Source organism: Petaurus breviceps, unplaced genomic scaffold (genome assembly GCF_028583685.1).
Source record: "Petaurus breviceps papuanus isolate PSGF00001 unplaced genomic scaffold, PetGlider_PUasm1.0 90752, whole genome shotgun sequence".
In the NCBI taxonomy this organism is placed as follows: domain Eukaryota; kingdom Metazoa; phylum Chordata; class Mammalia; order Diprotodontia; family Petauridae; genus Petaurus; species Petaurus breviceps.
This window is the reverse complement of record NW_027187336.1, coordinates 218887-245536: the sequence shown is the minus strand read 5'-3', so window position 1 is coordinate 245536 and position 26650 is coordinate 218887. Positions and strand designations below refer to the sequence as shown.

General features: G+C 39.0%; 1 protein-coding gene across 1 annotated transcript in view; it reads right to left on the bottom strand.

Moving 5' to 3' along the window:
* Positions 1–26650, bottom strand: part of SCTR (secretin receptor) — a 91441-nt gene that overhangs the window by 33138 nt on the left and 31653 nt on the right. Inside the window, exon 3 of the mRNA XM_069067761.1 lies at positions 6119–6226. Coding sequence (XP_068923862.1) covers positions 6119–6226 — 108 coding nt within the window. The remainder of the gene's footprint in view (positions 1–6118; positions 6227–26650) is intronic.

The following is a 26650-nucleotide window of genomic DNA, read 5'->3' as shown; positions in this document are numbered from 1 at the left end:
AAGGAAGGAAAGAAGGAAAGAAGGAAAGGAAAAAGAAGGAAAGGGAGGAAGGAAGGAAGGAAGGAAGAAGGAAGGAAGGAAGGATGGAAGGAAGGAAGGAAGAGAAAGAAAGAGCACATGTGGTTTGATATGGAGAGTCATGGTTTTGTACATAATCTTTTTTTGTGTTTTGTTGTATTTGTGGAAATGGTCACTTAAGAAATTTAAATTTAGAATGAAAAAAAAAAAAGAAAGATAATTAGCTTACAAATCTTGCCACACCAGAATTGCTCAGATTCTCTAATGGGTCTATGATGTTACTATACTAACCTTTCAATAAGATTTCCACCCCCAAGGGGGCTTGGCAGGAAAGAGAGAGGAGGCTTGGGAGACAGACAATCTGATAAGGAAACAAATCTGGATGAAAATCCAACTTGGCTCTCCTTTGGATTCCTACCTGCTGCCTAAGGGGTCTTTTATCTCCTATCATATCAGTTGTGGCATCTGTTGCCAGAGGACAGAAGTTCCTTCCATAGGTTGTTCTCTAGGAGGGTGGAAAGAAGTGTTCCTTGGACCTAGAGCCAAATAGATTCCCATCAGTTGTCTTGTATCTACTCTGCACTGATGCCTCAGGGGTGCCATGTGATGTTTTCTATTGCACTTTCAGCCTTATCTGACTTCTGGCTTCAGCAGGTGCCATGGTATCCCTCCCTCTATAGTCTGGGTACCTCTTTCTCGGAGATGTGATATGGGCCTGCTACTATAGTAGGGAGATGATCTAGGCCAGTGGTGTGAACCTCAAATAGAAATAGATTCCTAGAGGTCCTATATTAACTTAGAAAACTCTAAATTAGCATTATTTATGTTTTGTTATATTTTTGTTTGTTTTGTCACACATTTCCCGATTACATTTTAATCTGGCTCAGACTGCTCTCAGGAGTCTTTGCCTTGCTGTAGACCTGGCAGGGTGTGGTAATCCATCCCTGACAAGGCGCCAGAACCAGATTTGGCCTACTGAATGGCACTAGATAGGTGGGAAAATAAGCTTCATGGCAAAGAGTTCTGGAGGAAGTGTTAGAAAAGGTCTGAGAGATATGCCCATTTCCACTAGTCTTTTTAATTATAGAATAAAAGATTGAAAAAACAGAGGCCAAAATTAGGAGGGAGTGATGGAAAAGAGTTAGGGCAAGTACACATACACAATTATCTGCTTATGTGCCTGGAGGCCAAAGGAAATCAGACAGTGGATCAAAAGAGGATTTCTTTTTTAGGCTGGGGATTAATTCTTCAGACCTGAGGATTGTTCAACACAGTTTTCTGCTTTGACCTGGCAGGATTCAGAAAGACCGACTGGGCTTGTGATCTGGGCCAGAAACCTAGTTCTTTCTTCCAATGAGGAGCTCCTTCTAATGAGCAAGTCATGAGACTGAAATGACCCACTTTCAATAAACAGGATGTAGCTTTAAGATAGGATGGGCAAAATTGCAAAGAAGATGGAGTTTGTCTTTCCAATTCTCCCTCATCCCCTTTCAGGACCCTCTCCACCTCCTGGTGGACTCCTTCTCTTCCCTTATTCTTCACCCTCACTGCCCTTTCATCCCACTAAGATTTATAATAAACTTAGAGTATGGCAGACTCCTCCTTCCCAATAGTATTTGGACTTCCTAAAGGACCCTAGGAGAACAAAAGTTTTCATAAGCCAAAGGAACTTATCTCCAAAGAGGAGATTTCAGGTAGAGGTTCCAGAGGGAAGGAATAATTTTGACCAGGGGCTCCCTGCCAGGTGCTTCTCTGCCTGTATAGCTGTCTCCTCTACTTATCCATGGGGTGAACCCTAGGGAGATTATTTGTCCAGCTTAATAGATGGCATCTCTTTCAATTCATCAAACTTGTTTTAATTTAATGTTTGAAGTGTTTTGTTTACAGAACACTTCAGGCTCAGCACTCAAGCCCTTCAAAAGGTGAGAGAATGTGTAAGGCAGAAGAATTTATAGGGGATGAGATTATAGAAAGTTTGGGTGAGGAAGGCCAGAAATGAAGTGGGTAGATAGGTAGACAGAAGAGTGGTAGAAATCTAGGTTTAATTCTAGCTTAGCCCCTAACTAACTCTGGGCAAATCAATCCCTCTTTCTGAGTCCCAGTTCCTTGTCTGTAAAATGAGGCTACTGGATTGAAGGAGCATGAAACTAACTGAAACTGGAAGGGACCTCAGAGATCATCTCTTCTAACCTTTCCACATCCCCAACAACTGATCATTTAGTTTGAAGACCTCCCTGATGGGAAGCTGACTAGAAGAAAAAACTCATTTTCATTGTGTTAAAGTGTCTCCTTATACTTATACAGCTAGGAGGATAGAGCATGGGCCATGGGACTTGGAGTCAGAATAGTCAGGCTCAGGTCCTGCCCCAGACCCTTACTAGCTGTGTGAACCTAGGGAAGTCACTTAACCTCTGTTGCCTGTTTCCTCATCTGTAAAATAGTGATAACAATGGCAGCTACCTCCTACAGGTGTTGTGAAGAAAACATGAGCTAACATAATATAAAGGACTTTGCAAACCTTAAGGTATTATATAAATACTTCTACTTATTAATTATATCAAACTGAAATCTGCCTCTCTTCAGCTTTTCTTTTTAGGGGAAAGGGAGAACAAACATTGATTAAGTGCCTATTAAATACCAGGTACCGGTCCTTCTGTGGTCACAAAGAACGTCTTCTACATACAGCTCTTCAAATACTTTAAGATGGTCTCTCTGGGACTGCTCAGAGCTGGGAAGAAGGGTGCCATTTCTCTACCTTGGCAGCAGGGGCAGCTGTGTACCAAAAGTATGTCATTTGCTGGCTGAATGAGACTGAGACTGAATCTCAAGATCCTGGCTGCCTTTTTTTTTGCCTGTCTCATTCTCTGATCAAAGATAATCCAATAGTGATCCCAAGATGAATGTTTCTAGCCTTCGAGACAATGTCTTGAGTTCAGGAGGTACCAGATGGCATTAACAGACAATGGTAGGATTTTTTTTCTTATTTTTTGAAGCTACACTCTTGGAGATGACCAGTGGCAGAAGGATGACCCCAAATCACGGCATGGCTTATAAGAGGTCGTGGACCTTGAAGGAGATATTTAGACAATGAAGAGCTGAAGTAAAGGAATAATGGCTTTCTATTATTCTATTTTATATAATAATATATTCTATAAATATATTATATTATTATATCTTTCTAGTATATTTCCAATAAATACTTTAATATTTTCAGTGTTTTAAATAATGACCTCCTGGGAGTGTGTAATAGGATTTACTGTTTCATGTTTCATTTAAGTCTCTGTTTTTTAAGCTCTTCTTTTGTGTATGGGAAATTAATAGCCACATAAACTACTTTATATATTAAGTACCTTTAAATTCCCTATTAAGTACAAAAATATTTATAGTAGCTCTTTCTGTGGTGGAAAAGAATTGGAAATTGAGAGGATGACCATCAGTTGGGGAATGGATGAACAAGTTGTGGTATATGAATGTAATGGAATACTATTATTGTGCTATAAAAAATGATGAGCAGGCACACTTCAGAAAAACCTGAAAAGACTTACATGAACTGATGCCGAATGAAGTGAGCAGAACCAGGAGAGCATTGTACACAGTAAGAGCCACAATGTGTGATGACTAACTTTAATAGACTTAGCTCTTCTCAGTAATGCAGAGATCTAAGATTCAAAAGACTCATGATGGAAAATGCTGTCCACATCCAGAAAAAGAACTATGGAGTCTGAATGCAGATTGAAGTATATTATTTGCTTTCTCTCTCTTCATTTTGCAAAATTTTTTGTTTGTTTCTTCTTTCCTGTGGTTTCTCTCATTAGTTCTAATTCTTCTTCACAACATGACTAATACGAAAATAGGTTCAATATGAATGTATATGTAGAGTCTATATAAAATTAAATATCATCTTTGGTGGGGGGAGAAGAGAGAAGGGGAGAAAATTTGGAACTCAAAAATCTTATGGAAATGAATGTTAAAAAACTAAAAATAAATATTTTAAAAGTTTTTTTTTTTAATTCCCTATTAGGAAGGTCTTAGACACAAGCCAAACATAAGCTTGAAGTATTTTTCTTCATGACTCTGGGATATAACCTCAGCATTCTCTTTAGAGGTGAGGGTCTCCCAGGACCTTACACAATACCTGTGTGACCCCAGAGCAAAAAAATCCCTTACTAGAAAAAAGCGTCCTCTCACCTAGGCCCCATTATCTATTGGTAAATGTCTTGATTTCCCCTAGTCATTAGTGACACTTCTCCTCTTAGTCACTCAATATTTATTTTGTATGTTTCCTATATTTGCTTGTTTATATTAGCAAATCATGTTAGTTCCTTGATGGCAGGGATAGTTTCATTTTTGTATTTGTATTTCCTGAATCTAGTATTGATTTCCAGAATCTGGAAAATATTTGTTGACTGATTCTTTTCTGTCTGAAGATTGCTTTTGTCAAGATATTAAGAGACACCCTATATTCCAGAGTTAAGGCCCAGCAAATGAGCTGTGCCCTGAGCTTGGCAAAGGCAACAAGTAGGACCCAGGTTTGAGGGCTTCCAAACTCTCTGCCTCAGGCTCTTGCCACTCTGCCTTTACTCTCCTCCTTTCTTTCCTCCTACCTCAAAAACCTAGAGACAATAGAAATAGTAAGGTAGAAGAGACCAGTACAGAAAGATAGGCAAGAATTGACTGGGTTTTCATCCATCTGAAGCTGGTAGAAATATAGAAGGGATTGTGGGAACCTTGGTCCTACTAGTAGGACAAACAAAAGCCGAGTAGTAAACTGAGCAGAACAATGAGGAAGACTGTGCAACCCCAAAGCCTGGAATTATTTGCCACTAAGGGAAATTGCAGAGAGACTCAATAGGGATAATAATAGTAGCTAGAATTTATAGAGTGACTACTATGGGCCAGGTATTGTGCTTCTTTACAGATATTATCTTATTTGATTCTGACAACAACCTTGGAAGATAGGTGCTATTACTATCCTCATTTTACTGATGAGGAAACTGAGGCAAACAGAGGTTCAGTGACTTGTTCAAGGTCATACACTGAGGTCAGATTTGAACTCATGCCTTCCTGACTCCAAGCCCAGTGCTCTGTGCACTGTGCCAGCTACCTGCCTAAGAATTCCTAAAAAAAAAGCTTCCTGTTGAGATTGTTCTTACCTATGTTTTGAGAATCAGGATTTAGATCTGGAAAGGGCAGATTATCTAGTCAATTTTCCTTTCCCCCCGTTTTACAGATGAAAAAAAATGAGGTACTGAGGCCCAGAGAGATGAAGTGATGTGCAAGCAGAAGGGGTGGGATTTGAACCCAGGTCCTCTGACTCCAAATCCAGTATTCCTTCCATTACAACACACTGTCTATTCAAATAGAACCATAAAATATTGGATGTAGAAGTGAGCTCAGGTGGCTAGATGACACAGTGGATAGGGAGCTGGGCTTTGAGTCAAAAAGACCTACGTTCAAATCCAGCATCAGAAACTTTCTAGCTGTGTGACTTTGGACAGGTCACTTAACCTCTGTTTGCCATTAGAGAAGGAAATAGCAAACCACTCTAGTACCTTTGCCAAGAAAGCTTTATGTTCAGAGGTCCACAGGGTCTCAAAGAGTGGGCCACAACTGAACAACAAAGAAGTACCTTTAGGCATCAGGCTGATAAGTTATATTATTAGCATTTGGTACTCCATTGATGTCAAGTGTATCTGAGGAGGGGGAAGGGAGGAGATGGGATACCAGAAAGAGGAGGCCTTGGGTGGAGAAGGCAGTTTGCAGAGACCAAATATAAATACCTCTCTTTACTATGGTCTAGGCCTTTAACAGAGTTTAAGTTGTATCTATCTGCCTTTAGAGATCCTCCTCACCTTTTCCCTTCTCTTCACCAGGGAACTGAGAAGGCCCCAGGTTCAATGTAAATATGCTGGGGAGGAAGGGGGTGAGAAGCCAATAGAGCTCCTTGGCTGGAATCAGTATACCAAATCAGGGCCTGGGATCCAGGTTGGGGAAGTTCACCTGTTAGGGAGGAGAGTTTTGAAGAAAGTCTGCTTCCTTCCTGACATCCCTGATACTTCACCAGAGAAGTCACCTAGTTAGGAATGAGTTCTGTAGTTACCATTTTTTCCAGTGACCATTTGGAGGAATTTTGGGCATTCAGCCTTCACTGTCTGTCCAATGGAAGAGGAGGGCCAGCAAATCATGTTGTCCCATAGTCCTGGGCAGCCTGGAAGAGAACAGTAATAACAATAGAAAACATCTGTTGTGAACTTGAAATCATTCACTTAGGAGCTAGAAAAGGCTTTAGAGGGACAGCTAGGTGGCACAGTTTATAGAGCACTGGGCCTAGAGTCAGGAAGACCTGAGTTCAAATTCAGCCTCAGAAACTTACTAGTTGTGTGACCCTGGGTAAGTCACTTAACCCTGTTTATCTGAGTTTCCTCATCTGTAAAATGAGCTGGAGAAGGCAATGGCAAACCACTCCTGTATCTTTGCCTGAAAGCCTGAAAGGGGTCAATAAGAATCAGACACAACTGAAAGATTAAACAACAACCACAAAAGGGCTTTAGAAAAATTTCTAGTCCTGGGGGTTAACAAACTAAGGACTGAGGGCCCCGCCTGTCACTTGATTTGGTACTGGCTTGTAAGCTAAGAACAGTTTTTGCATTTTAAATGACAATACAATTTCATTTTAAAATGTAAAAATCATTCTTATCTCAGAGACAGTACAAAAAAACAGTGATGGTAGATTTGGTGAGCAGGCCAGTTTGGGGGAATTTGCTGGCCCATGATTAGTCCAACCATTGTATTTTCCATATAAGGAAACTGAAGATCAGAAATAAGTGACTTGATCAAGGTCATACTGTACATTAACAGAGCTGGCCCCAGAACCCAGATCTCCTGACTCACAAAACAAAATTCTTTCCCTCAAAGGGCATCATTAAAATAAACAAGGAGAAACACACAATTTTCTTTTCTTCTCTTCCCAGCAGGCATTGGTTGCTCTGGTCAGCTCTTCAGTCATAGATTCTATAGAAGGGAAAATATCCACTCCCTGGCTTTTGTGAAGGGATTTAAGAGATAAGAGAATTATTGTAACAAAAGTTAAGAGTGAACTTTATTTTTTTTGTCCATCCATACTTGAACAAAGGGAGCTAATTAGAATATCTAAAGTTGGAATCATTTTTGTGAATTCTCAGGATGTTGGGAGATTAGGAGAATTTCTAGATTCAGGGCTTCTAGGATTGGTACATATAACAAGTCATTAAAGGATAGGCTTGGTAGAGAGCTGAAGGAAGGAAAGAAAAATGCATTTATTAAGCACCTGTTGTTTTTGAGTTGTTTCAGTCCTGTCTGACTCTTTGTGACCCCATTTGGAATTTTCTTGGCAAACCTACTGGAGTGGTTTGCCGTATCCTTCTCCAGCTCATGTGACAGATGAGGAAACTTAGGTGAACAGGGTTAAGTGACTTGCCCACGGTCACACAGCTAGTAAGCATCTGAGACCAGATTTGGACTCATGAAGATGAATCTTCCTGACTCCAGGTATGGCACTCTATACACAGCGCCACCTAGCGCTCACATGCCAACTTTGTTGTTTTAACTTGGGATATGTTTCACCTCTATGCTCATGGTATTAAATTTAAAAAGCAGCATATCTTACAGGAACCCTTTTGATCACATAGCAATTGCAAGATTGATGTCAGGTATTGAGTTAAAAGTGAAACTCTTATACAACCCAACAAGACAGGTTGATTAAGAATTTACAATGCAATAAAAATACACACATGATAATTTAGCTTTAATTTTTCCATATTATATTTTCCATATAAGAAAACTGAAGATCAGAAATAAGTGACTTAATCAAGTCATACTGTACATTAACAGAGCTGGCCCCAGAACCCAGATCTCCTGACTCACAAAACAAAATTCTTTCCCTCAAAGGGCATCATTAAAATAAACAGGGAGAAACACACAATTTTCTCTTCTTCTCTTCCCAGCAGGCATTGGTTGCTCTGGCCAAATGGGAAAAAATGAGACATTATTGTACTGTTGGCAGAGTTGTGAACTGATTTAACCATTCAGTAGAGCACTTTGGAACTATGCCTAAAAGGGTATAAAATCATGCATACTCTTTGACCTAGCAATACCACTACTAGGTCTGTTTCCTAAAAGAGATTAAAAAAAAGAAAGAAGAAAAGGGACCTGTATGTACAAAAATATTTCTAGTAGCTCTTTTCTAGGGGTAAAGAATTAGAAATTGAGCATAGTGAATAGAGCGCTGGAGTCAGGGGGACCTAAGTTCAAAATCATCCCCAGACACTTAACACTTACTAGCCATGTGACCTTGGGCAAGTCACTTAAGCCAATTGCCCTGCCCTCCCTCCTCCAAAAAAGGGGGGAAAATTAGAAATTGAGGAGATATCCTTTGAAGGTATGGCTGAACAAGTTATGGTATGTGATTATGATGGAGTACTATTGTAATATAAGAAATGATGAACAGGATGCTTGTATGGGCTGATGCAAAGTAAAATGTACTGTGTACAATGTAAGAGCAATATTGTAAGATGATTGAATTAGCTATTCTCAGCAATACAATGATCCAAGACAACTCTGAAGGACTTTTTTTTTTTTAAGCAATTGGGGTTAAGTAACTTGCTCAAGGTTACAAGGCCAGTTATTTCTGGGTGTGGTGCTGAGTGTCTGAGCCCGGGATTCGATCTCCAGGTCGTCCCAACACTGGAACCAGTGCTCTTACTCGCTGAGCCACCTGGCTGCCCCTTCTGAAGGACTTTTGATGAAAACTGCTATCCCTCCCCCTAGAAAGAACTGATGGTGACTGAATATAGATTGAAACATACTTTATTTTTACTTTCTTTCTTTTTCTTGTCTCTGTTTTCTTTTACAACATGACTATTATGAATGTTTTGCATGACTACACATGTATAACCTATATGGAATTGCTTGCCTTCTCAAAGGGGCAGGGGAAGTGGGGAGGGAGGAAGGGAGAGAATTTGGAATTCAAAGTTTTAAAAACAAATGTTAAAAATTGTCTTTATTTTTATTTTTTGGAGCGGGGAAGGTAGGGCAATTGGGGTTAAGTGACTTGCCCAAGGTCACATGGCTAGTTTGTGTGTGTGTGTGTGTGTGTGTGTGTGTGTGTGAAGTGCCTGAAGTAGGATTTAAACTCAGGTCCTCCTGACTCCAGGGCCGGTGCTCTCTTCACTGTACCACCTAGCCACCCTTAAAAATTGTTTTTAGATGTAACTGGGGAAAAATAGAGTGCTAAATAAAAGCTTAGAAAAGAAAAAAGAGAAAATTTAGCTTTATGGACAGATACATTTAGAAGGTGAACATAGGCAAACAAGTTGCAATATATATATTAACTATAATACCATGCTGCAGTAATATTACTTTTTTCCATTTTAGTAAATAACTTGCACTAACAGTTGTATTTATTTCACACACATCAAAATATACAAGGGTGATTTTAGGGGATCTGTAATATATATATTTCAGTCCAAGTGGTATGACAATGAGCTTTCTGTGACACTCCATGAAAATAAGTTGTCAACCCCATGCAAATAGCAAGAAGCATTTATAGTCCTTTGTTCAAGATTTTAAATAAACTGACAAACATTGTTGAAAGCAGCCTTACCCCTTTGCTGTATTCTCCTCTACAAAATGGCACTCTCAAATTGGTTGGAGGCATTTTTATGATTAACAATGATAGCTGAAGTATGCTTACAGTTAAAATTTTAATAAAATATTTTAATGAAGCACTTACTTTCCCATTAAACATAACAAACAGACTGCAGATTTAATCTAAAAGTTGCAAGGCAGAGCAAAATGAATTTTAAAGCTCCAAGGTTCTAGGATGAGGTAGTTTCTAATATTGCATCAGAAGAGACTTATTCTAGGGCCATCATGTAATGAAATAGTTCCTGGTTTGAAAGTTGCTAAATCAGAGCCAATCCACAATTTAAGAAATGCCATTCTTCTGTCCTCAGGAACTTTTTGGAAGCCAAACATTTAAAAGAAAGTGTTTGAATTATCTATAAAATCCATGGTGTTTCTCTGTATAACTATATAGAAAACAAACTTCCATGAAAAAGAAAAAAGCAAACTAAATAAGTGACAGCAAGAAAGTTGGACCCTATGCATCAATTCCAGAATAAGCTAGACTTTTTTGTTCCCTGTTTACCCTGTTCTGCTACAACCACTGATGATAAAAGGACTTTACAAAAATAGATAGGACATTTGACAAGTCTAATTAAAGATCCTTACACAGGTAACCAGAAACCTTTCTATAAAATTTAGCAGTTACCACAGACAAAGACTTTGTCATTTCACTAAATGCTTAAAGGTTACAACTGGAATTGAAATTCCTGTTAAAAAAAAGTCACTAGAGTCATTCAAATATCCATTTATTGGCAACTTAGACTACAAAGTATGTTTCTAAACCAAAAACTTTAAAAATCAAGATATCCTGAAACAGGAGTTTTCCAAAGCTATATTGTAAATGCTTTTGGAACTGAACTTATTTGCATATTATACAAGAGACAACTTACTAAAAATCTCAAAGGATACTACTTACTATTTTGATGAACTGTGATTAGATGACCTGATCAATCTTAGTTGGTAACATCCCTTTTTTTTCCTGAGTGAGTGTTTAAAAAAAATTCTAGTATAGAAGCTTTGTACTAAGTCTTATACTGTAAATTTCTTCTTTTCAAATGTCTCTTGAGAGGCATATACCATATTCAAAAATCCATTCTTCTCACCTTTTTTTTTTTTTGGCTTTTTGGAAGGCATTTGGGATTAAGTGACTTGCCCAAGGTCACATGGCTAGCTTTTGTGTCAAGTGTCTGAGGCCGGATTTCAACTCATGTCCTCCTGACTCCAGGGCTGGTGCTGCTCTATTCACTGCAGCCCCTACTCACCTGCTATTCTTCTCACTTTCATACACTTCAGAAATAGGTATTTAAATGCTCACCATGTTGTATCCATTCACCAATAAGGAAGAGAGCTTAATTAGCATTCAGCTGTAGGCATCTTCTAATTATTTTTGATTAGTTCACTCATGTTGACATGATCTGATACAAGGAATTTGTTTTATCCAGTACAGTAAGTTGCTTCTCATTCTTGTAAATTTCTATTATCACAGATATCTTGGTAGGATACTATTCTTGAATATCTCTCCCATCTTCTACTCTTTGTTTGAAGGTGGGAGCTGTTTGATGGGCTGGGGGTGGTGGGAACTTGGGCAGCAGAGACAGGGGAGGTAATGGTGGCAGCTGAGACAAAGGCTTCTGAGGTGACCCTCCACCCACAATGACTTCTCTTCTGTCCTAAGCACCTACTTTGTGCTAAGTGCTTTACAAATATTATATAATTCTCACAACAACCCTGAGAGGTAGGTGCTATTACTATCCTATTTTACAGTTAGGGAAACTGAGGCAGATAGAGGTTAAGTGATTTGCCCAGGGTTACACAGCTAGTCAGTGTCTGAGGTTATTTCTGAACTCAGATGTTTTCTGAGTCTAGGCCCAACACTCTATCAAAAAACTCCACAAAACAGCTGAGAGTTAGTTGAGAGGAGTCAGCTCTTCTTTATATAGTACATTGAGGTTTATAAACCACTTTCCTTCCATCAATCCTATGAAGTAGGTAACATGAGAATTTTAGTAATTTGTCCATGGTTATACTAGGTGGCAAAGTGAATAGAATATCAGGCCTGGAATCAGTGTTAGGCATTCTACTCAGCACCAAGTACAATACCCATTTACCTTCTCTTGTAATCTGACAAATTTAGGGCTGATCACACTATAGGTGCTCAAAAAGACATTGAGTAAACATGTCTGTACATGTTCACATTGTATTTTTGACTATTCTTAATCCCAGAAATGACCATTAGAACACAAAGGGGAAAAAAAAAACGCATCCTTGTAAACTGAGAAGGAAATGGAAATAGCTGATATTGCCCCAGAAGTCAGCATCTGGGGAAGTAATTCTTGTTGAAAGGGGCCAGTCATTCCTACCCAATTGCCAACTACAGGTAAGGCAAATAAACCTACCTGAAACAGTAAGGAGCTCTGAGGAAGAGACTGAGGCAATGGGTACCAGGCGAGTCAAACTGCTACCTCCCCTCAGACCCCAGTAGAACTAACTCTGGACCCTGAATCCAGGAGCCTTGGGAATAACAGTGCACCCAAAACCTCTGGTTCTGCTTCCAACCCAGCACCTCCAACTATCACTTAAGTGAACAATCATTATAGATATGTTGTCTACCTGCCTCCCCACCAATACCACCAACTGGCAGATATGGACAATAGTCCTAGAAATGGCAACACCACTTCCCCCAATCCCTGTCTCTACCTCAAACCACTTGGTCCTACTACCAGTCCACCCTCCTCGCTCCCTTCAGTTATTATCCTCAGAAGTGACCCTTAGGAAGATGCAGTCTTGCAACTTATTCCACAACTACTAAAAAAAAAGCTTTACTTCCAAAGTCCTTGGCACTGTTAAATGATTAGATATCAGAAACTGATATGATTTTATTAGCAAAGATGACATTTAAAAAGATGTATGACCACCTGTTTTGCCACTTCACTACACCCTAAACTCTTCTCTATGTGTTGTGTCCCCCACTAGAAAGTGAGTGCCCTGAGAGCAGGGTCTGTCTTATTTTTGTTTATGTATTTGTACATAGTAAACACTTTACAAATACTTTTTCATTTATTCATTCATAACCAGTCAGCTATTGATAAGCATGAATTATGGAATATTTTAAGATAAATATCCTTTGATGACTTTTAGTTTTATATAAGACCTTTACTTGGGAAGTAATAAGGAACCCATACAGATTTTTTGCATGGAGAAATAATATAACCAGTTCTTTGCATAAGAGGGGTGTGAAGGAAGAGCAGAATAGGAAAAGGAGAGAGAAGAGTTGTGAAGATCTACACAAAGACTATTGCTAGGATTCTTCTAAGTGGCCTCTACTGGAATGGTGGCAATGAAAATATAGGAAAGGAGATACATGTAAGAGGTATACAGAAGAGAAATTAATAGCTTGGTATAGTGGAAAAAGACTTAGCTTTGGAGTCTGAAGACCCAAGTTCAAATCCCACTTCTGACACTTACTAGCTATGTTACCTTAGGCAATTCACTTAGCCTCACTGGGTCTCAATTTCCTCATCTGTAAAATTAAGGGGCTGGACTAGACAGCCTCTGAACTCCCCTTCAGATTTAGTCCCATAATCCTATGGTAACTGACTATATATGCAAGGTGAGGGGGAAGAATTTTTTGAAGTCTCAAGAATATTAGGTATGAGAGTCCAGTGGCACCACAGAGAGAAATATTAAAGTCAGAAGTAGAAGAATGGATTGAGGGAGAAAGACAACCAGCTGGGTTTTGAACATGTTGAATTTCAACTGGAAAATTCACCTGTGGATGTTCTGTGGTCATTGAAGACACAGATTAGGAGCTCAGAAAAAAGGTCAAAACTTAATATATAAATTTGGGAGTCATCTGCAGCAAAATAGTAGTATATATTTTATACCACATATATTATATACCATATATATAAGTGCTTGAAGTTAATGAGAATGTCATACACACACACACACATAAACTCAATTCTTTGACATTTTAGAATTGGAGAGATCTAAGTATGCAGCTAGGTGGAGCAATGGGTAGAGAACTGGACCTAAAGTCAGGAAAACTCATCTTTCTGAGTTCAAATCTGGCCTCAGACACTTACCAGCTGTGTGACCCTGGGCAAGTCACTGAACCCTGTTGGCCTCAGTTTCTTCATCTGCTAAATGATCTGGAGAAGGAAATGGCAAACCACTCTAGTATTTTTGCTAAAAAAAAAACAAACCCAAATGGGGTCACAAAATGTCAGACGACTGAAAACAACTGAACAACAAAGCCTGCTAATAGGCAAGTAAGATGGAGCCAGTGTTGAGGGAGAGATTTAAAAAGATGGGAAGACTAAACATGAACTGATGCAAAATGAATTGAGAAAAAGCATGAAAATGATTTATAAAATTACTACAATAATGTTAAATTGGAATGACCAAGCATCACCCTGGAGAATTGTTAGGAAAATGCACCTGCCTCCTTTCTTTGCAAACATGGGAAATAATGGTAGAATATTACATATAATTTTGATTAAATGTTTCTCTTTCTTTTTTTTATTCATTCTTACAAGTAGTGGCTCAATAGGTAGGAGAAGTGGGAATCAGAAATCGAGGATATAAAAATAATATAAATAAAATGTTTAAAGAATACATGAAAAATGACAATTTTACCTAAATTAAATTATATATTTAGTGCCATACCAATCAATCTACCAAAAAATTACTTTATAGAGCTAGAAAAAAAATAATAATAAAATTCATTTGGAAGAACAAAAGGTCCAGAATATTAAGGGAATTGATGAAAAGAAATGCTAGGGAAGGTGGGCTAACCATACTAGATTTTAATCTGTATTATAAAGCAGCAGTCATCAAAACTACTTGGTACTGGCTGAGGAATAGATCAATGGAATAGATTGGGTACACGAGACTCAGCAGTCAATGATTATAGTAATCTACTGTTTGAAAAACTCCAGTTTTTGGAATAAGAACTCACTATTTGACAAAAACTGCTGGGAAAACTGGAAAATGGGGCATAGACCAATATGTAACACCATATACCAAAATCAAGTCTAAATGGGTGCATGATTTAGGTATAATAAAGGCTGATACTGTAAACAATCTAGGAAAGCAAGGAATAGTTTACCTCTCAGATTTATGGAGAAGGAAAGATTTTATGACCAAACAAGAGTTAGAGAGCATTATAAAATGCAAAATGGATAATTTTGATTACATTAAATTAAAAGTTTCTGTATAAAGTTAATGTAACCAAGATTAAGAGGGAAGTGGAAAATTGGGAAAGAATTTTTACAACCAATGTCTCTGATAAAGGCCTCATTTCTAAAATATACAGAGAATTGAGTCAAATCTATAAGAATACAAGTAATTCCCCAACTGATAAATGATCAAAGGATATGAACAGGCAGTTTTCAGAGGAAGAAAGTAAAAATATCTGTAAGTATATGAAAAAATCTCTAAATCACTATTGATTAGAGAAATGCAAATCAAAACAACTCTGAGGTAGCACATCTCACCAGTCAGATTGGCTAAGATGACAAAAAAGGAAAATGATAAATGATGGAGATGATGTAGAAAAACTAGAACACTAATGCATTGTTGGTGGAGTTGTGAACTGATTCAACCATTCTGGAGAGCAATCAGGAACTATGCCCAAAGGGCTACAAATAAGTGCATACCATTTGACCCAGCAATACCATTTGTAGGATTGTATCCCAAAGAGATGATGGAAGTGGGAGGAAGACCTGTATGTACAAACATTTATAGCAGCTCTGTTTGTGGTGGCAAAGAATTGGAAATTAAGGGGGTGCCCATCAATTGGGGAATGGCTAAACAAGCTGTGGTATATGAATTTAATGGAATACCATTGTGCTGTAAGAAATAAGGAGCAGGGAGACTTCAGAAAAACATGGAGAGACTTATATAAACTGATGTTGAGTGAGAAGAGCAGAACCAGGAGAAATTTGTACACAATTAGACACAATGTATGTGTGATGACCAGCTTTGATAGACTGGGCTCCTCTCAGCAAAGCAAGGTTATAAGACAACTCCAAAAGACTCATGATGGAAAGAGATGCCTACAAAGGTCAACTATTAATGAACAATTGTCAAAAAAAGAATTGCAAACTATTAACGACACAGAATACTCCAAATAACTAAAAATAAAAATATGCAAATCAAAACAACTCTGAGTTGCCACCCTACTCCCAACAAGTTGGAAAAAGTGACAAAGGATGGGAACACTCCATGTTGGTTGTGGAAAGATGGGTATACTAATGCAATGTTAGTGTGACTATGGATTGGTCCAATCATTCTGGGAAGCAACTTGGAATTATGCAAAGAAAGTGAATAAAATCTCTACACCTCTTGACCCAGACATTCCATGTATTAAGCATAGCCCCTAAGAAGGTCAATAATGAAAGGAAAGGCTGCATATGAGCAAAAGTAGGCAACTAGAGTGGCAGGGTAGATAGAGCAGAGACTTGGATTGAGAACAATCTGCGTTCAAACATTGCCTTCAGACACTTACTAGCTCTGTGATCTGGACAAGTCATTTAATGTCCTTTCTCTCAACTTTCTCTCCTGCAAAAGTGGATAATAGTAGCACCTACCTCTCAGACATGTGAGGATTAGATGAGTTAATGAATTAATATGCAAACAAATAATGCAAACCTTAAAACACTAAGGAAATGATAGCTTTTCTTATTTGCTTCTTACAGCAGCACTTTTCTAGTAGCAAAGAACTGGAAATAAACTAGATGCCCATCATTGGGGAATGAAAAAAATTGTGGCATATTAATGTAATAGAACATTACTGTGCTATAAGAAATTATAAATACAATGAAAAAAGAAAAAGATGGAAAGGCATATGAACTAATGCAAAGTGAAGTAAGTGGGCTCACAAAAATTACATGTACAATGACTCCAACTATTTAAATGGAAAGAAGAGACACAAAACCACAGATGCAAGCTTGACCTCAAGAAATATGAGGGCCATGGGGGGCAGAGCCAAGATGGCGGCATAGAAGCAGGAAAACTCTGAGCTCCCCCCCCCAAATACCTATAAAATATGACTCTAAACAAATTTTAGAGCTACAGAACCCACAATGTGACAGAGAGAAAAATCTCCTGCTGAAGGCAGCCTGGCAGGCCTACAGGAAGGGTCCATCACAGCATGTGGGGTCCATCACATCACACACACGCTCAGCACAGCCTCGTGTGAGCCTGCAGTTTTAGCCCCAGGGCGGCCCTGACCAGCAGTGGTTGGAGCAGACTTTAGGAGAGTGAATCACGAGCAGCTGTGGTGGTTTCCAGACTTATTAACCCATAAATGCCAAAGATCAAATAAAAGGTCAGTATAGAACACTGTTGGAACCATGGAGGGGAGGAAGAACTGAAGAATGCAGTCCAGACCCTGCCCTCAGGGCAAGAAGTGGCAGAGGCACAGCAAACGTGTGGTTGCTTCAGAGTTCCTACAGGGGGCATTGCAGGGAGACCAAGCAACCATTTGGAGGGTAATTACTCTTGCTTTAACCTGCTTGGATCTGGATTGCTGTCTTGGGTGGAGGTCCTGGGGTGTGTGGCCAGTGGGCCAGTGCTTGTGGGGGCTGTAGAGAGGGCACCCAACTAATAGCTCTGGCAGCTGTCTAAACCCCAGCAATTTGGGACAAAGCTCTCCTCTCCTAAAGCAGAGTTCTACTGTGGCAAGGAGCTCAGAAGTCAAATAATTGACTGGTAACATGAGCAAGCAGAGGAAACAGCAATCAAATCTTAGATTCCTATTTTGGGGACAAAAAGGATCAAAGCATGGAATGGGAGGAAGACAATGAAGTGAGAACTTCTGCACCAAAAGCTTCCAAGAAAAATATGTACTTCTTACAGGCCATGGAGGAGCTCAAGAAGGATTTTGAAAATCAAATAAGAGAAGTGGAGGAAAAATTGGGAAGAGAAATGAGAATGAAGCAAAAAAATCATGAAAAGCGAGTCAACAACCTGACTGAAAAAAATAACACCTTAAAAAATAAACTAACTCAAATGGCAAAAGAAGTCCAAAAAGCCAATGGGGAGAAAAATGCCTTAAAAAGCCGAATTTGCCAGATTGTAAAGGAATTTCAAAAGCTCACTGAAGAGAATAATTCCTTCAGAATTAGATTGGATCAAATGGAAGCTAATGACTTTATGAAAAATCAAGATACTATTAAATAGATCCAAACAAATGAAAAAATAGAAGGCAATGTGAAATATCTCATTGGGAAAACCACTGACCTGGAAAATAGATCTAGGAGAGATAATTTAAAAATTATTCGATTACCTGAAAGCCATGATCAAAAAAAGAAGCTAGAAATCATCCTTCAAGAAATTCCAAAGAAAAATTACCCTGATGTTTTAAAACCAGAGGGCAAAATAGAAATTGAAGGAATTCACCAATCATCTTTTGAAAAAGATCCCCAAAAGAAAACTCCTAGGAATATTGTAGCCAGGTTCCAGAGTTCCCAGGTCAAGGAGAAAAATAAGCAGCCAGGAAGAAACAATTTGAATATTGTAGAAACACAATCAGATAACACAAGATCTAGTAGCTTCTACATTAAGGGATAGAAGGGCTTAGAATATGATATTCTGGATTTCAAAGGAGCTAGGATTAAAACTAAGAATCACCTACCCAGCAAAACTGAGTATCATGTTTCAGGGGAAAATATGGTTATTCAATGAAAGAGAGGACTTTGATGTATTCTTGATGAAAAAACCAAATCTGAATAGAAAATATGACATTCAAATACAAGAAGCAAGAAAAGCATAAGAAGGTAAAAAGGAAAAAGAAATCATAAGGAACTTATCAAAGTTGAACTATTTACATGGAAAAACAATAATTGTAACTTATGAAACTTTTCTCAGTATGAGGATAGTTGAAGGGAATATATGTATATAAATGTAAACATACATATATATGTCTATATAGGAGGGTATATGTGTATATGAATACATGTGTGTGTATATATGTGTACATGTATACATAGACAGAGGGCACAGGATCAATTGAATAGGAAGGGATGATATCTAAAAAATAAAATTAATAGGTGAGAGGGGAATATAATGAGAGGAGATAGGGAGAGACAATGGGTAAATTTTCTCATATAAAAGAGTCAAGGGAGAACTGTTACAATGGAGGGGAAGAACAGGAAGGCAAAAGGGAATGGGTCAACCTCACTCTCATTGAATTTGGCTTAAGGAACACACTAAATTGGGTATCTTACTCTACAGGAAGTAGGGGAAGGGGATAAGAGTGGGGATGTTAGATGGGAGGGCAGGTTGTAGGGGAGGGTAGTTAGAAGCACACACTTTTGAAAAGGGACAGGGTCAAAGTAGAAAATAGGACAAGTTGGGGGGGCGCGGAATAGGATGGAAGGAAATATAGCCAATCTTTCACAATATATCCACTATGGAAATATTTTGCATAACTACACATGTGCAACCTGTATTGAATTGCTTATCTTCCCAGTAAGGGTGAGTGACAAGGGAAGAAGGGAAAGAATCTGGAATTCAAAGTTTTAAAATTATTAGTATTAGTATTTTACATGTAACTGGGAAATGAGATATACAGGCACTGGGGGTATGGAGACCCATCTTGCCCTACTGAAAAGTCAGAAGGAGGATGGGAGAGGATATAGGAGAGAGCAGATTGGGGTAGGGAGTATTCAGTGGGATTGCTGTTCTGGGGTGGTGGGTAGGGGCAAGACAGGGAGAAAATTTGTACCTCAAAATCTTGTGGAAGTGAATGTTATAAACTAAAAAAAAAAATTAAAGGAAAAATAGAGGTCTGGGAGTCAAGATTGCAGAGTAGAAACAGGACCTCCATGGGGCTCTGGCTCCGACATCCTCCAATTCATGTAAAAGGTGACTCTAAACAAATTTTGGAGCTACAGAACCCACAAAATGACACAGAGAAGCTAACCTCTTGCTGAGGACCGTCCAGCAGGCCGACAGGGAGCAGCCAGCACAGTGCTCTGGGAGCCGACCCCAGCATCCATGAGCCTGAGGTTTTAACCTCAGGGCAGGCCTGATCAGCCATTGGCTGGAGGGACTTTAGATCACCAGTGGCTATGGCAATTTCCAGATTTATCAACCCATAGATGCTAAAGACAAAGTGAGAGGTCAGTGCAGACTTTGGGATACAGTAGTTTGAGAGTGCGGTCGGCCTTTGCCCCCAGGGTGAGAAGCCTCTGAGGCACTGTGGCTGTGCAGCTGCCTCCAGGTGGCAGCTTCAGCTCCTGGCCTGCAGACTGTAGGGGGACCAAGCAACCAGTCTGAGGGGTAATCGCTCTTGCTTTAACCTGCTTGGATCTGGATTGCAGTGTAGGTTAGAGGTCCTGGGGTGTGCGACCAGCTTGCCAGAGTGTGTGGAGTCTTCAGAGAGAGCACCCATCTAATACCTTCGGCAGCTAAGAAAATCCCAGCATTTGGGATGAAGCTCCCCTGTCTGGTGGCAGAATCCTGATGTGGCAAAAAGCCCCAAAGTCAAGTAATTTAGTGGCAACATGAGCAAAAAAAGGATGAAAAGCAAACAGAACAACACAACTTTACACTACTATTTTGGGGACAAAAAGGATCAAAGCATGGAACAGGAGGAAGACAGTAAAGTCAGAACTTCTGCACTAAAAGCTTCCAAGAAAAATATGAGCTACTTACAGGCCATAGAGGACCTCAAGAAGGATTTTGAAAACCAAATAAGAGAAGTGGAGGAAAAGTTGGGAAGAGAAATGAGAACATGCAAGAAAATTATGAAATGAGAGTCAACAACCTGACTGAAGAAAATAATACCTTAAAAAATAGACCAACTCAAATGGCAAAAGAGGCTCAAAAAGCCAATGAGGAGAAGAATGCCTTAAAAAGCCGAATTTGCCAGATGGAAAAAGAATCTCAAAAGCTCACTGAAGAGAATCATTCCTTCAGAATTAGATTGGAGCAAATGGAAGCTAATGACTTTATGAGAAATCAAGATACTATTAAACATATCCGAACAAATGAAAAAGTAGAAGGCAATGTGAAATATCTCACTGGGAAAACCACTGATAAAAAGAAAAAAAAGAGATATAAGAAAACTCTTCTCTCTCTTCTTTCTTTGCCAAGGTGAGTGACTATGAATGTGGAACAGTGTATATAATATTAGATGATTTTAATGTATTGCTTAGTTTAACTCAGGACTGCACAACCTGTGGCCCATTGACCACTTACAACCTTTTGGCACACCAAAGAATTTTGGGTGACCCACTAAAAATGTAGAGGATGCTTTCCTCTACATTTTTTTGCACGTTGCCCAGAATCATTTGGTGGGTGAAAGGTTGTGCAGGCCTGGTTTAACTTAACTTTTTTACCTCCCTTTTTATTCTTCATTATAAGGGATGTCATTTGATTCAATTCAATAAACATTTATTAAATTTGCCTGCTATGTGCCAGGTATTAGACTAAGAGCTAGTGATTCAAAAAGAGAGAAAGACAGTCCCTGCCTTCAAGGAGTTTACAATCTAATGGGGAAAACAACATTCAAATAAATATATACAAAGCAAGTTATATATATATATATATATATATATATATATATATATATATATGTATATATATGTGACAAATAGGAAATAATTAGCAGAGGGAAGATACTAGAAGTAAGAGGGTTTGAGGGAAGGCTTTCTGTGAGAGGTAGGCTTTTTAGATGGGACCTAAAGGAAGCCAGTGGGGTTTATAGTCATTCTGAGTACAGGTGGGGAGGTCCATACTGGCAAATGGAGGTGACATAAAAAAAAAACCGAGAACTACAAATTTACTTTAAAAAAAGAAAAAGTGGGTAAGTATAGGAGCAAGGTCCCGGAAGGTCACTTTTTGATAAGGGCAAAGAATAGATTTAGTGTGAGTGAGAAAGGGAAAGGATGTGGGGGTTTCTCCTTCTCCCTCCCAAGTCTATTTAATCCTCTATTCTTTCCCCTTTCAGTCCTGATACTCTGTTTGCCCTGGTCATTTGTTTCTGTGCCACTTATCTCTTTGAACAGAACTTGGTGCCAGGAAGGCCAAGGAGATGGTTTCTATTCTTGTACATGCCAGTTAGTACCACACAGAAAAAACTCTGATCTGCAATCATAAACTGTCCCTTGAGACCTTAACTATTCATCTCAAAAGCGTGCATTATCTGTCTCAAGCATAGTGATGCAAGAGATTGTGAGTGGCCAAGTGATTGTCCTGGGAAATCTCTGAGCTCCCCTTCTGTGGTTGTAGGGTAGGCTAGAGAGAGCAGTCTTAGCCTCATAAAAGGACCAGAGAGTTTATTCCACTAATTTGCTCTGCTTTGTGATTCTCCCTTTAAAAAACAAAAACAAAGCAGCAACAACAAAAACGTTGTTAGGCATCTTCAGATTTACATGCAAGAAGCTCACATTTCTCTAACGAAATGTTATAGAATTAGAATACAGAATAGAATATAGAATAACCTTAAATAAGTTAGTGAGTGCTTTCCTTACAATCCACTGAAATACATAGCACAACTATTGTTATACCTATTTCCTAATGACATCATTGAGGCTCTGAGTGGTTAAGTAAATTGCTAACGGTCACATATTAGCAATTTAGTCTGTGCAAGGTAGATATCTGTGATTCAGAATTACCCAATGTTAGAGGAGGATGAGACCTCAAGATATCATGGAGTCTAGCTGCTTTATTCTGCAGGACCAAATAAATAAAATTACTTTCTTTTCCAAAGTACAGCAAGAGAGCAACAGAGCCAGGATTCAAACACAAAGACAAAACTGAAGATGTGATGTCACATAATGTAATGTAATGCAATGCATTTTGATTTAAAAAATAGAGATCCAGTCCTTTTAGCTCCAACTGCCTGCTGAACAGTTCAACCTGGATAGTTCAATGACACTGCCATCTCCACATTTCCAAAACTGCATCCATCTTCCTTCCAAAACCTGCTTCTCTTCTCTGCTTCCTGATTTTTGTTGCTTGTACAAACATTCATCAGTCATGTAGGCTTTGAAATCATGGAATTACAGAATGTCAAAGCTGGAAGGGACCTCAAAGGCCATCTAGTCCAACCCATAGTGGAGCAAGCTTCCTCTCTGCAAAATCTCTGATAAAATCCTCAATTCTTCCCCAACCCTAACCCTCTGCATTCAATTTGATGCCAAATACTGATGCTTCTATAACATCTCTCCCTTCTTTTCTATTTGTACTGCCCCTAGTCCAGTTGGTTGCCTCTCACCTGGATTATCACAATTACCTAGAAGTTCTTCTGCTTCTTCAAGATGCAACTTCTCAAAATCTCCCTTGATTCTCCCCTTCCATCCTACTCCACCTTTACAAACCTCTAAGGGTCTATTATGTGTTTATCCTCTCCTACAAAATTAATCATTTAAAGATGCTTTTAATATTTTATTTTATAAAATCTCATCTAATATTTTATTTTCCCCAATTACATGTAAAAACAATTTTAACATTCCTTTTTTTTAAATTTTGAGTTCCAAATTCTCTCCCTCCCTCCCTCCCCCTGCATTGAGAAGGCAAGCCATTTGACATAGGTTACACAAGTGTAGTCATGCAAAACCCATTTCTGTGTAAGTCATTCTATGAAAGAAAACACAGACCAAAAAAAAAAAACCAAGAAAAATAAAGAAAGTAAAGAATAAGTATCTTTTATCTGCATTCAGGCTCTACTAATTCTTTCTTTGGAAATGGATGGCATCTTTCATCATATGTCCTACAGAATTGTCTTGGATCATTGTATTGCTGAGAATAGCTCAAATTTAAACATTTACTCTATTATTATTTGTGTGCAAAGTGCATATCCCTTATTATATTGTAATTCAATTAAAAAAGCATTTATTGCCTTGCCTACTCCATGCAAGCCATTGTAATAGATACTAGGAATGCAAAAACGACATAGTCCCTTACATCCCACTGGGAAGTACATAAATAAATATGTGTAAATTTTCATGGTGGAAGAAAAGCAACAACTGGGGCAGTCAGGAAAGGCCCCATGTAGGGAGATGGCATGGGAGTTGAGCTTTGAAGGGAGCTGGGGATTCTAAGAGGGAGATGTGAGCAGGGTGAGCATTCTAGGCATGTGGAACAGCCTGTTAAAAGACAAGGCTATGGATATGAAATCATAATGATCAAGCTTGATCCCAAAGAGGAAACATAAGAAGGCATTTTCCCCTGCTTCTTTGCAAAGGTGGGGGACTATTGTGATGGAATACTATACTTTTTCCCATATGTTTGTTGGTTTTGCTGAACTGATTTTTTCCCCCTCTTTAATTCTTCCTTATAAGGGAAATAAAGGTCAGTTGGTTGGTCGGTCAGTCACTGTGCTAAACTCTGAGAATATAAAGAAAGGTATAAGATAGTTCCTGCCCTCAAGAAATTCATAATCTAATGGGCAAGACAAGATGTAAATAACTACAGACAAATGAGTTATATACAGGATCAATAAGAAATACTTAATAGAAGGAAGGCACTAGAAGAGGGATTGAGGAAAGAATTCCTGTAGAAAGCAGGATTTTAACTGGGACTTGATGGAAGCCAGGGATGCCAGGAGGTGGGGTGAAGAGGGGCAGCATTCTAGGCATGAGGGGGAAGCCAGTGATAATGCCTGGAGCTAAGAGATGGAGTGTCTTGTCTGGGGAACAGCGAGGAGGTTACTGTTGTTGGAAGGAAGAGTATGTAAGGGGGTATAAAGTGTCAGAAGACTGGAAGGCCAGAAGTGGGGAATGGATTATAAATGTCAAACAGAGGGTTTTGTATTTCATCCTGAAGTTAATAGAAAGCCACTATAGTTTATTGATTGGAGGAGTGATATAAAAAAAAGATATCAATAAAAAAAATTTTTTTTAACAAAATCACAGGTATGGCAGTGAATAGAGTACTGGTCCCAGAGTCAGGAGGACCTGAGTTCAAATCTGGTCTCAGACACTTGACACTTACTAGCTGTGTGGCCTTGGGCAAGTCACTTAACCCTAATTGTTCTGCCTTCCCCCCTCCAAAAAGATGAAAGAAAGAAAGAGAGAAAGAAAGAAGGAAAGAAAGAAAGAGAGAGAGAGAAAGAAAGGAAGAAAGAAAGAAAGAAAGAAAGAAAGAAAGAAAAGAAAAGAAAACCACAGCCATAAAACAACAACAGGAGATGGGATTTCATGTAAAGGGAATCACAAGTAGCCAGTTTAACTGGAATGTCAAGCGTGTTGGGGCAAGAAGAGAAAGGAAAGTAATGTGAATTAAGATTGAAATGAGAGGCTGGATCCAGATTGTGAAGGGCTTTAACTTTAAATGTCAAACAAAGGAATCTATATTTTATTCTATAGGTAAGAGAGACACACTGAACCTTCTTGAGCAGTGAAGACAGTCTGTGCTTTAGAATATCCATCTGGCAGTTATATGGAGTCACTTAACCCTGTTTGCCTCAATTTCCTCATCAGTAAAATGAACTGGAGAAAAAATGGCAAACTACTCCAGTGTCTTTGCCAAGAAAGCCCCATGCAGTCACAAAGAGTTAGACTTGACTAAAAAATGACTGAACAACAAAGTTATATGGAAGGTAGATTGGAGACGGAAGAGACGGAAGTAAGGAAACCAATTAGGAAGCTATTGCAACAGTCCAGGAGAGGGTTGACGTTATCAACTAGGTTGATGGCTCCTTGACAGCATATCCTGTGTTGTTTTTCCATTTTTATATCCCCAATGTCTAGCATAGTGCTGTTCCTTATTAAACAGTAGACACTTCATTAATGACTTGCTAACCTACAGAATGGGAAGGATGCCACAAGATGGAACTTCACGTGAAAACAACTTTAGGAGTTGAAGCACAAGCCCAGTGGAAGATAACAGAGTGATGTGATTGCAAGAGGAAAAGAAAAGGCAAATGTGACCAGAGACTGCAGAGACAGAAATAGAGTGTCCACATCAAGGAAACATTAGTACTCCTCACTAATGCTACCCACTGGGCCACCAGACGAGCTGCTAACTAAATCTTAAGATTCCATGACTTGCCCAAGGTGACATGGTGAGTTAGTAGCAGAGGTAGCATGAAAACCAATGTCTCTTCATTACTAGCCTATCATTCTTCTTCTTTCACTATACTGATGCTCCTTTCCTATGAATTCCTTAAAGCCAGCGATACTATTCTCTATTTCTTTTGCATACTCCCCCCCACCTCCTCCAATTCCCCTACACACACACACACACACACACACACACACACACACACACACACACCATTATTTATACCCATACAGAAGATGAAAGTTCTCTTGTTGGTCTGACTTATTCTCTCTATTTTTTTTGGAGGGGAAAGGCAGGGCAATTGAGGTTAAGTGACTTGCCCAAGGTCACACAGCTAGTAAGTGTGTCAAGTATCTAAGGCCTATTTTGAACTCAAGACCTCCTGACTACAGGGCTGGTGCTCTATTCACTGTGCCCCCTAGCTGCCCCTGACTTATTCTCTCTTAAAGCTATTTTCTCCCTGGCAAGATGACCAAGGTGTGAGCCAGTTTCCTCAGCTGGCTCAGGGGCCTATGCAGAGACTGCTTGCAATAGTAGCTCTTTGCTCTGAGATATCCCCATTTTTAGGGAGACAGTTGTACAGAGATGGAATGTCTGAGATCACTGTATGGTAATACCAACTTCTATTTCCTCTTCCCCTAAACATAGGGCTTTGTGTGTCAGTAGGAAGCTTTATTTATAATGCAGCTTACATTTCAGCCTAGAATAGATCCTGGGTTGGGTTACTCAGACATTTCTGGACCTTGAAACAAAACTAAGAAACAAATACTCCTGCTCGTGAGAAAATGAGAAGACCCTGTGTTGGATAGACTCAATTTCCTTATTTCAGACCTCTACTTGCCAGCAATATTGCCACCAGTGTCTCCTCTATAGTTTCATGGGACCAGTTCTGGAACCACAATCAAATATAGCACCAGTCACTACCCCGTTATGCTTTGGATAAAAGTTC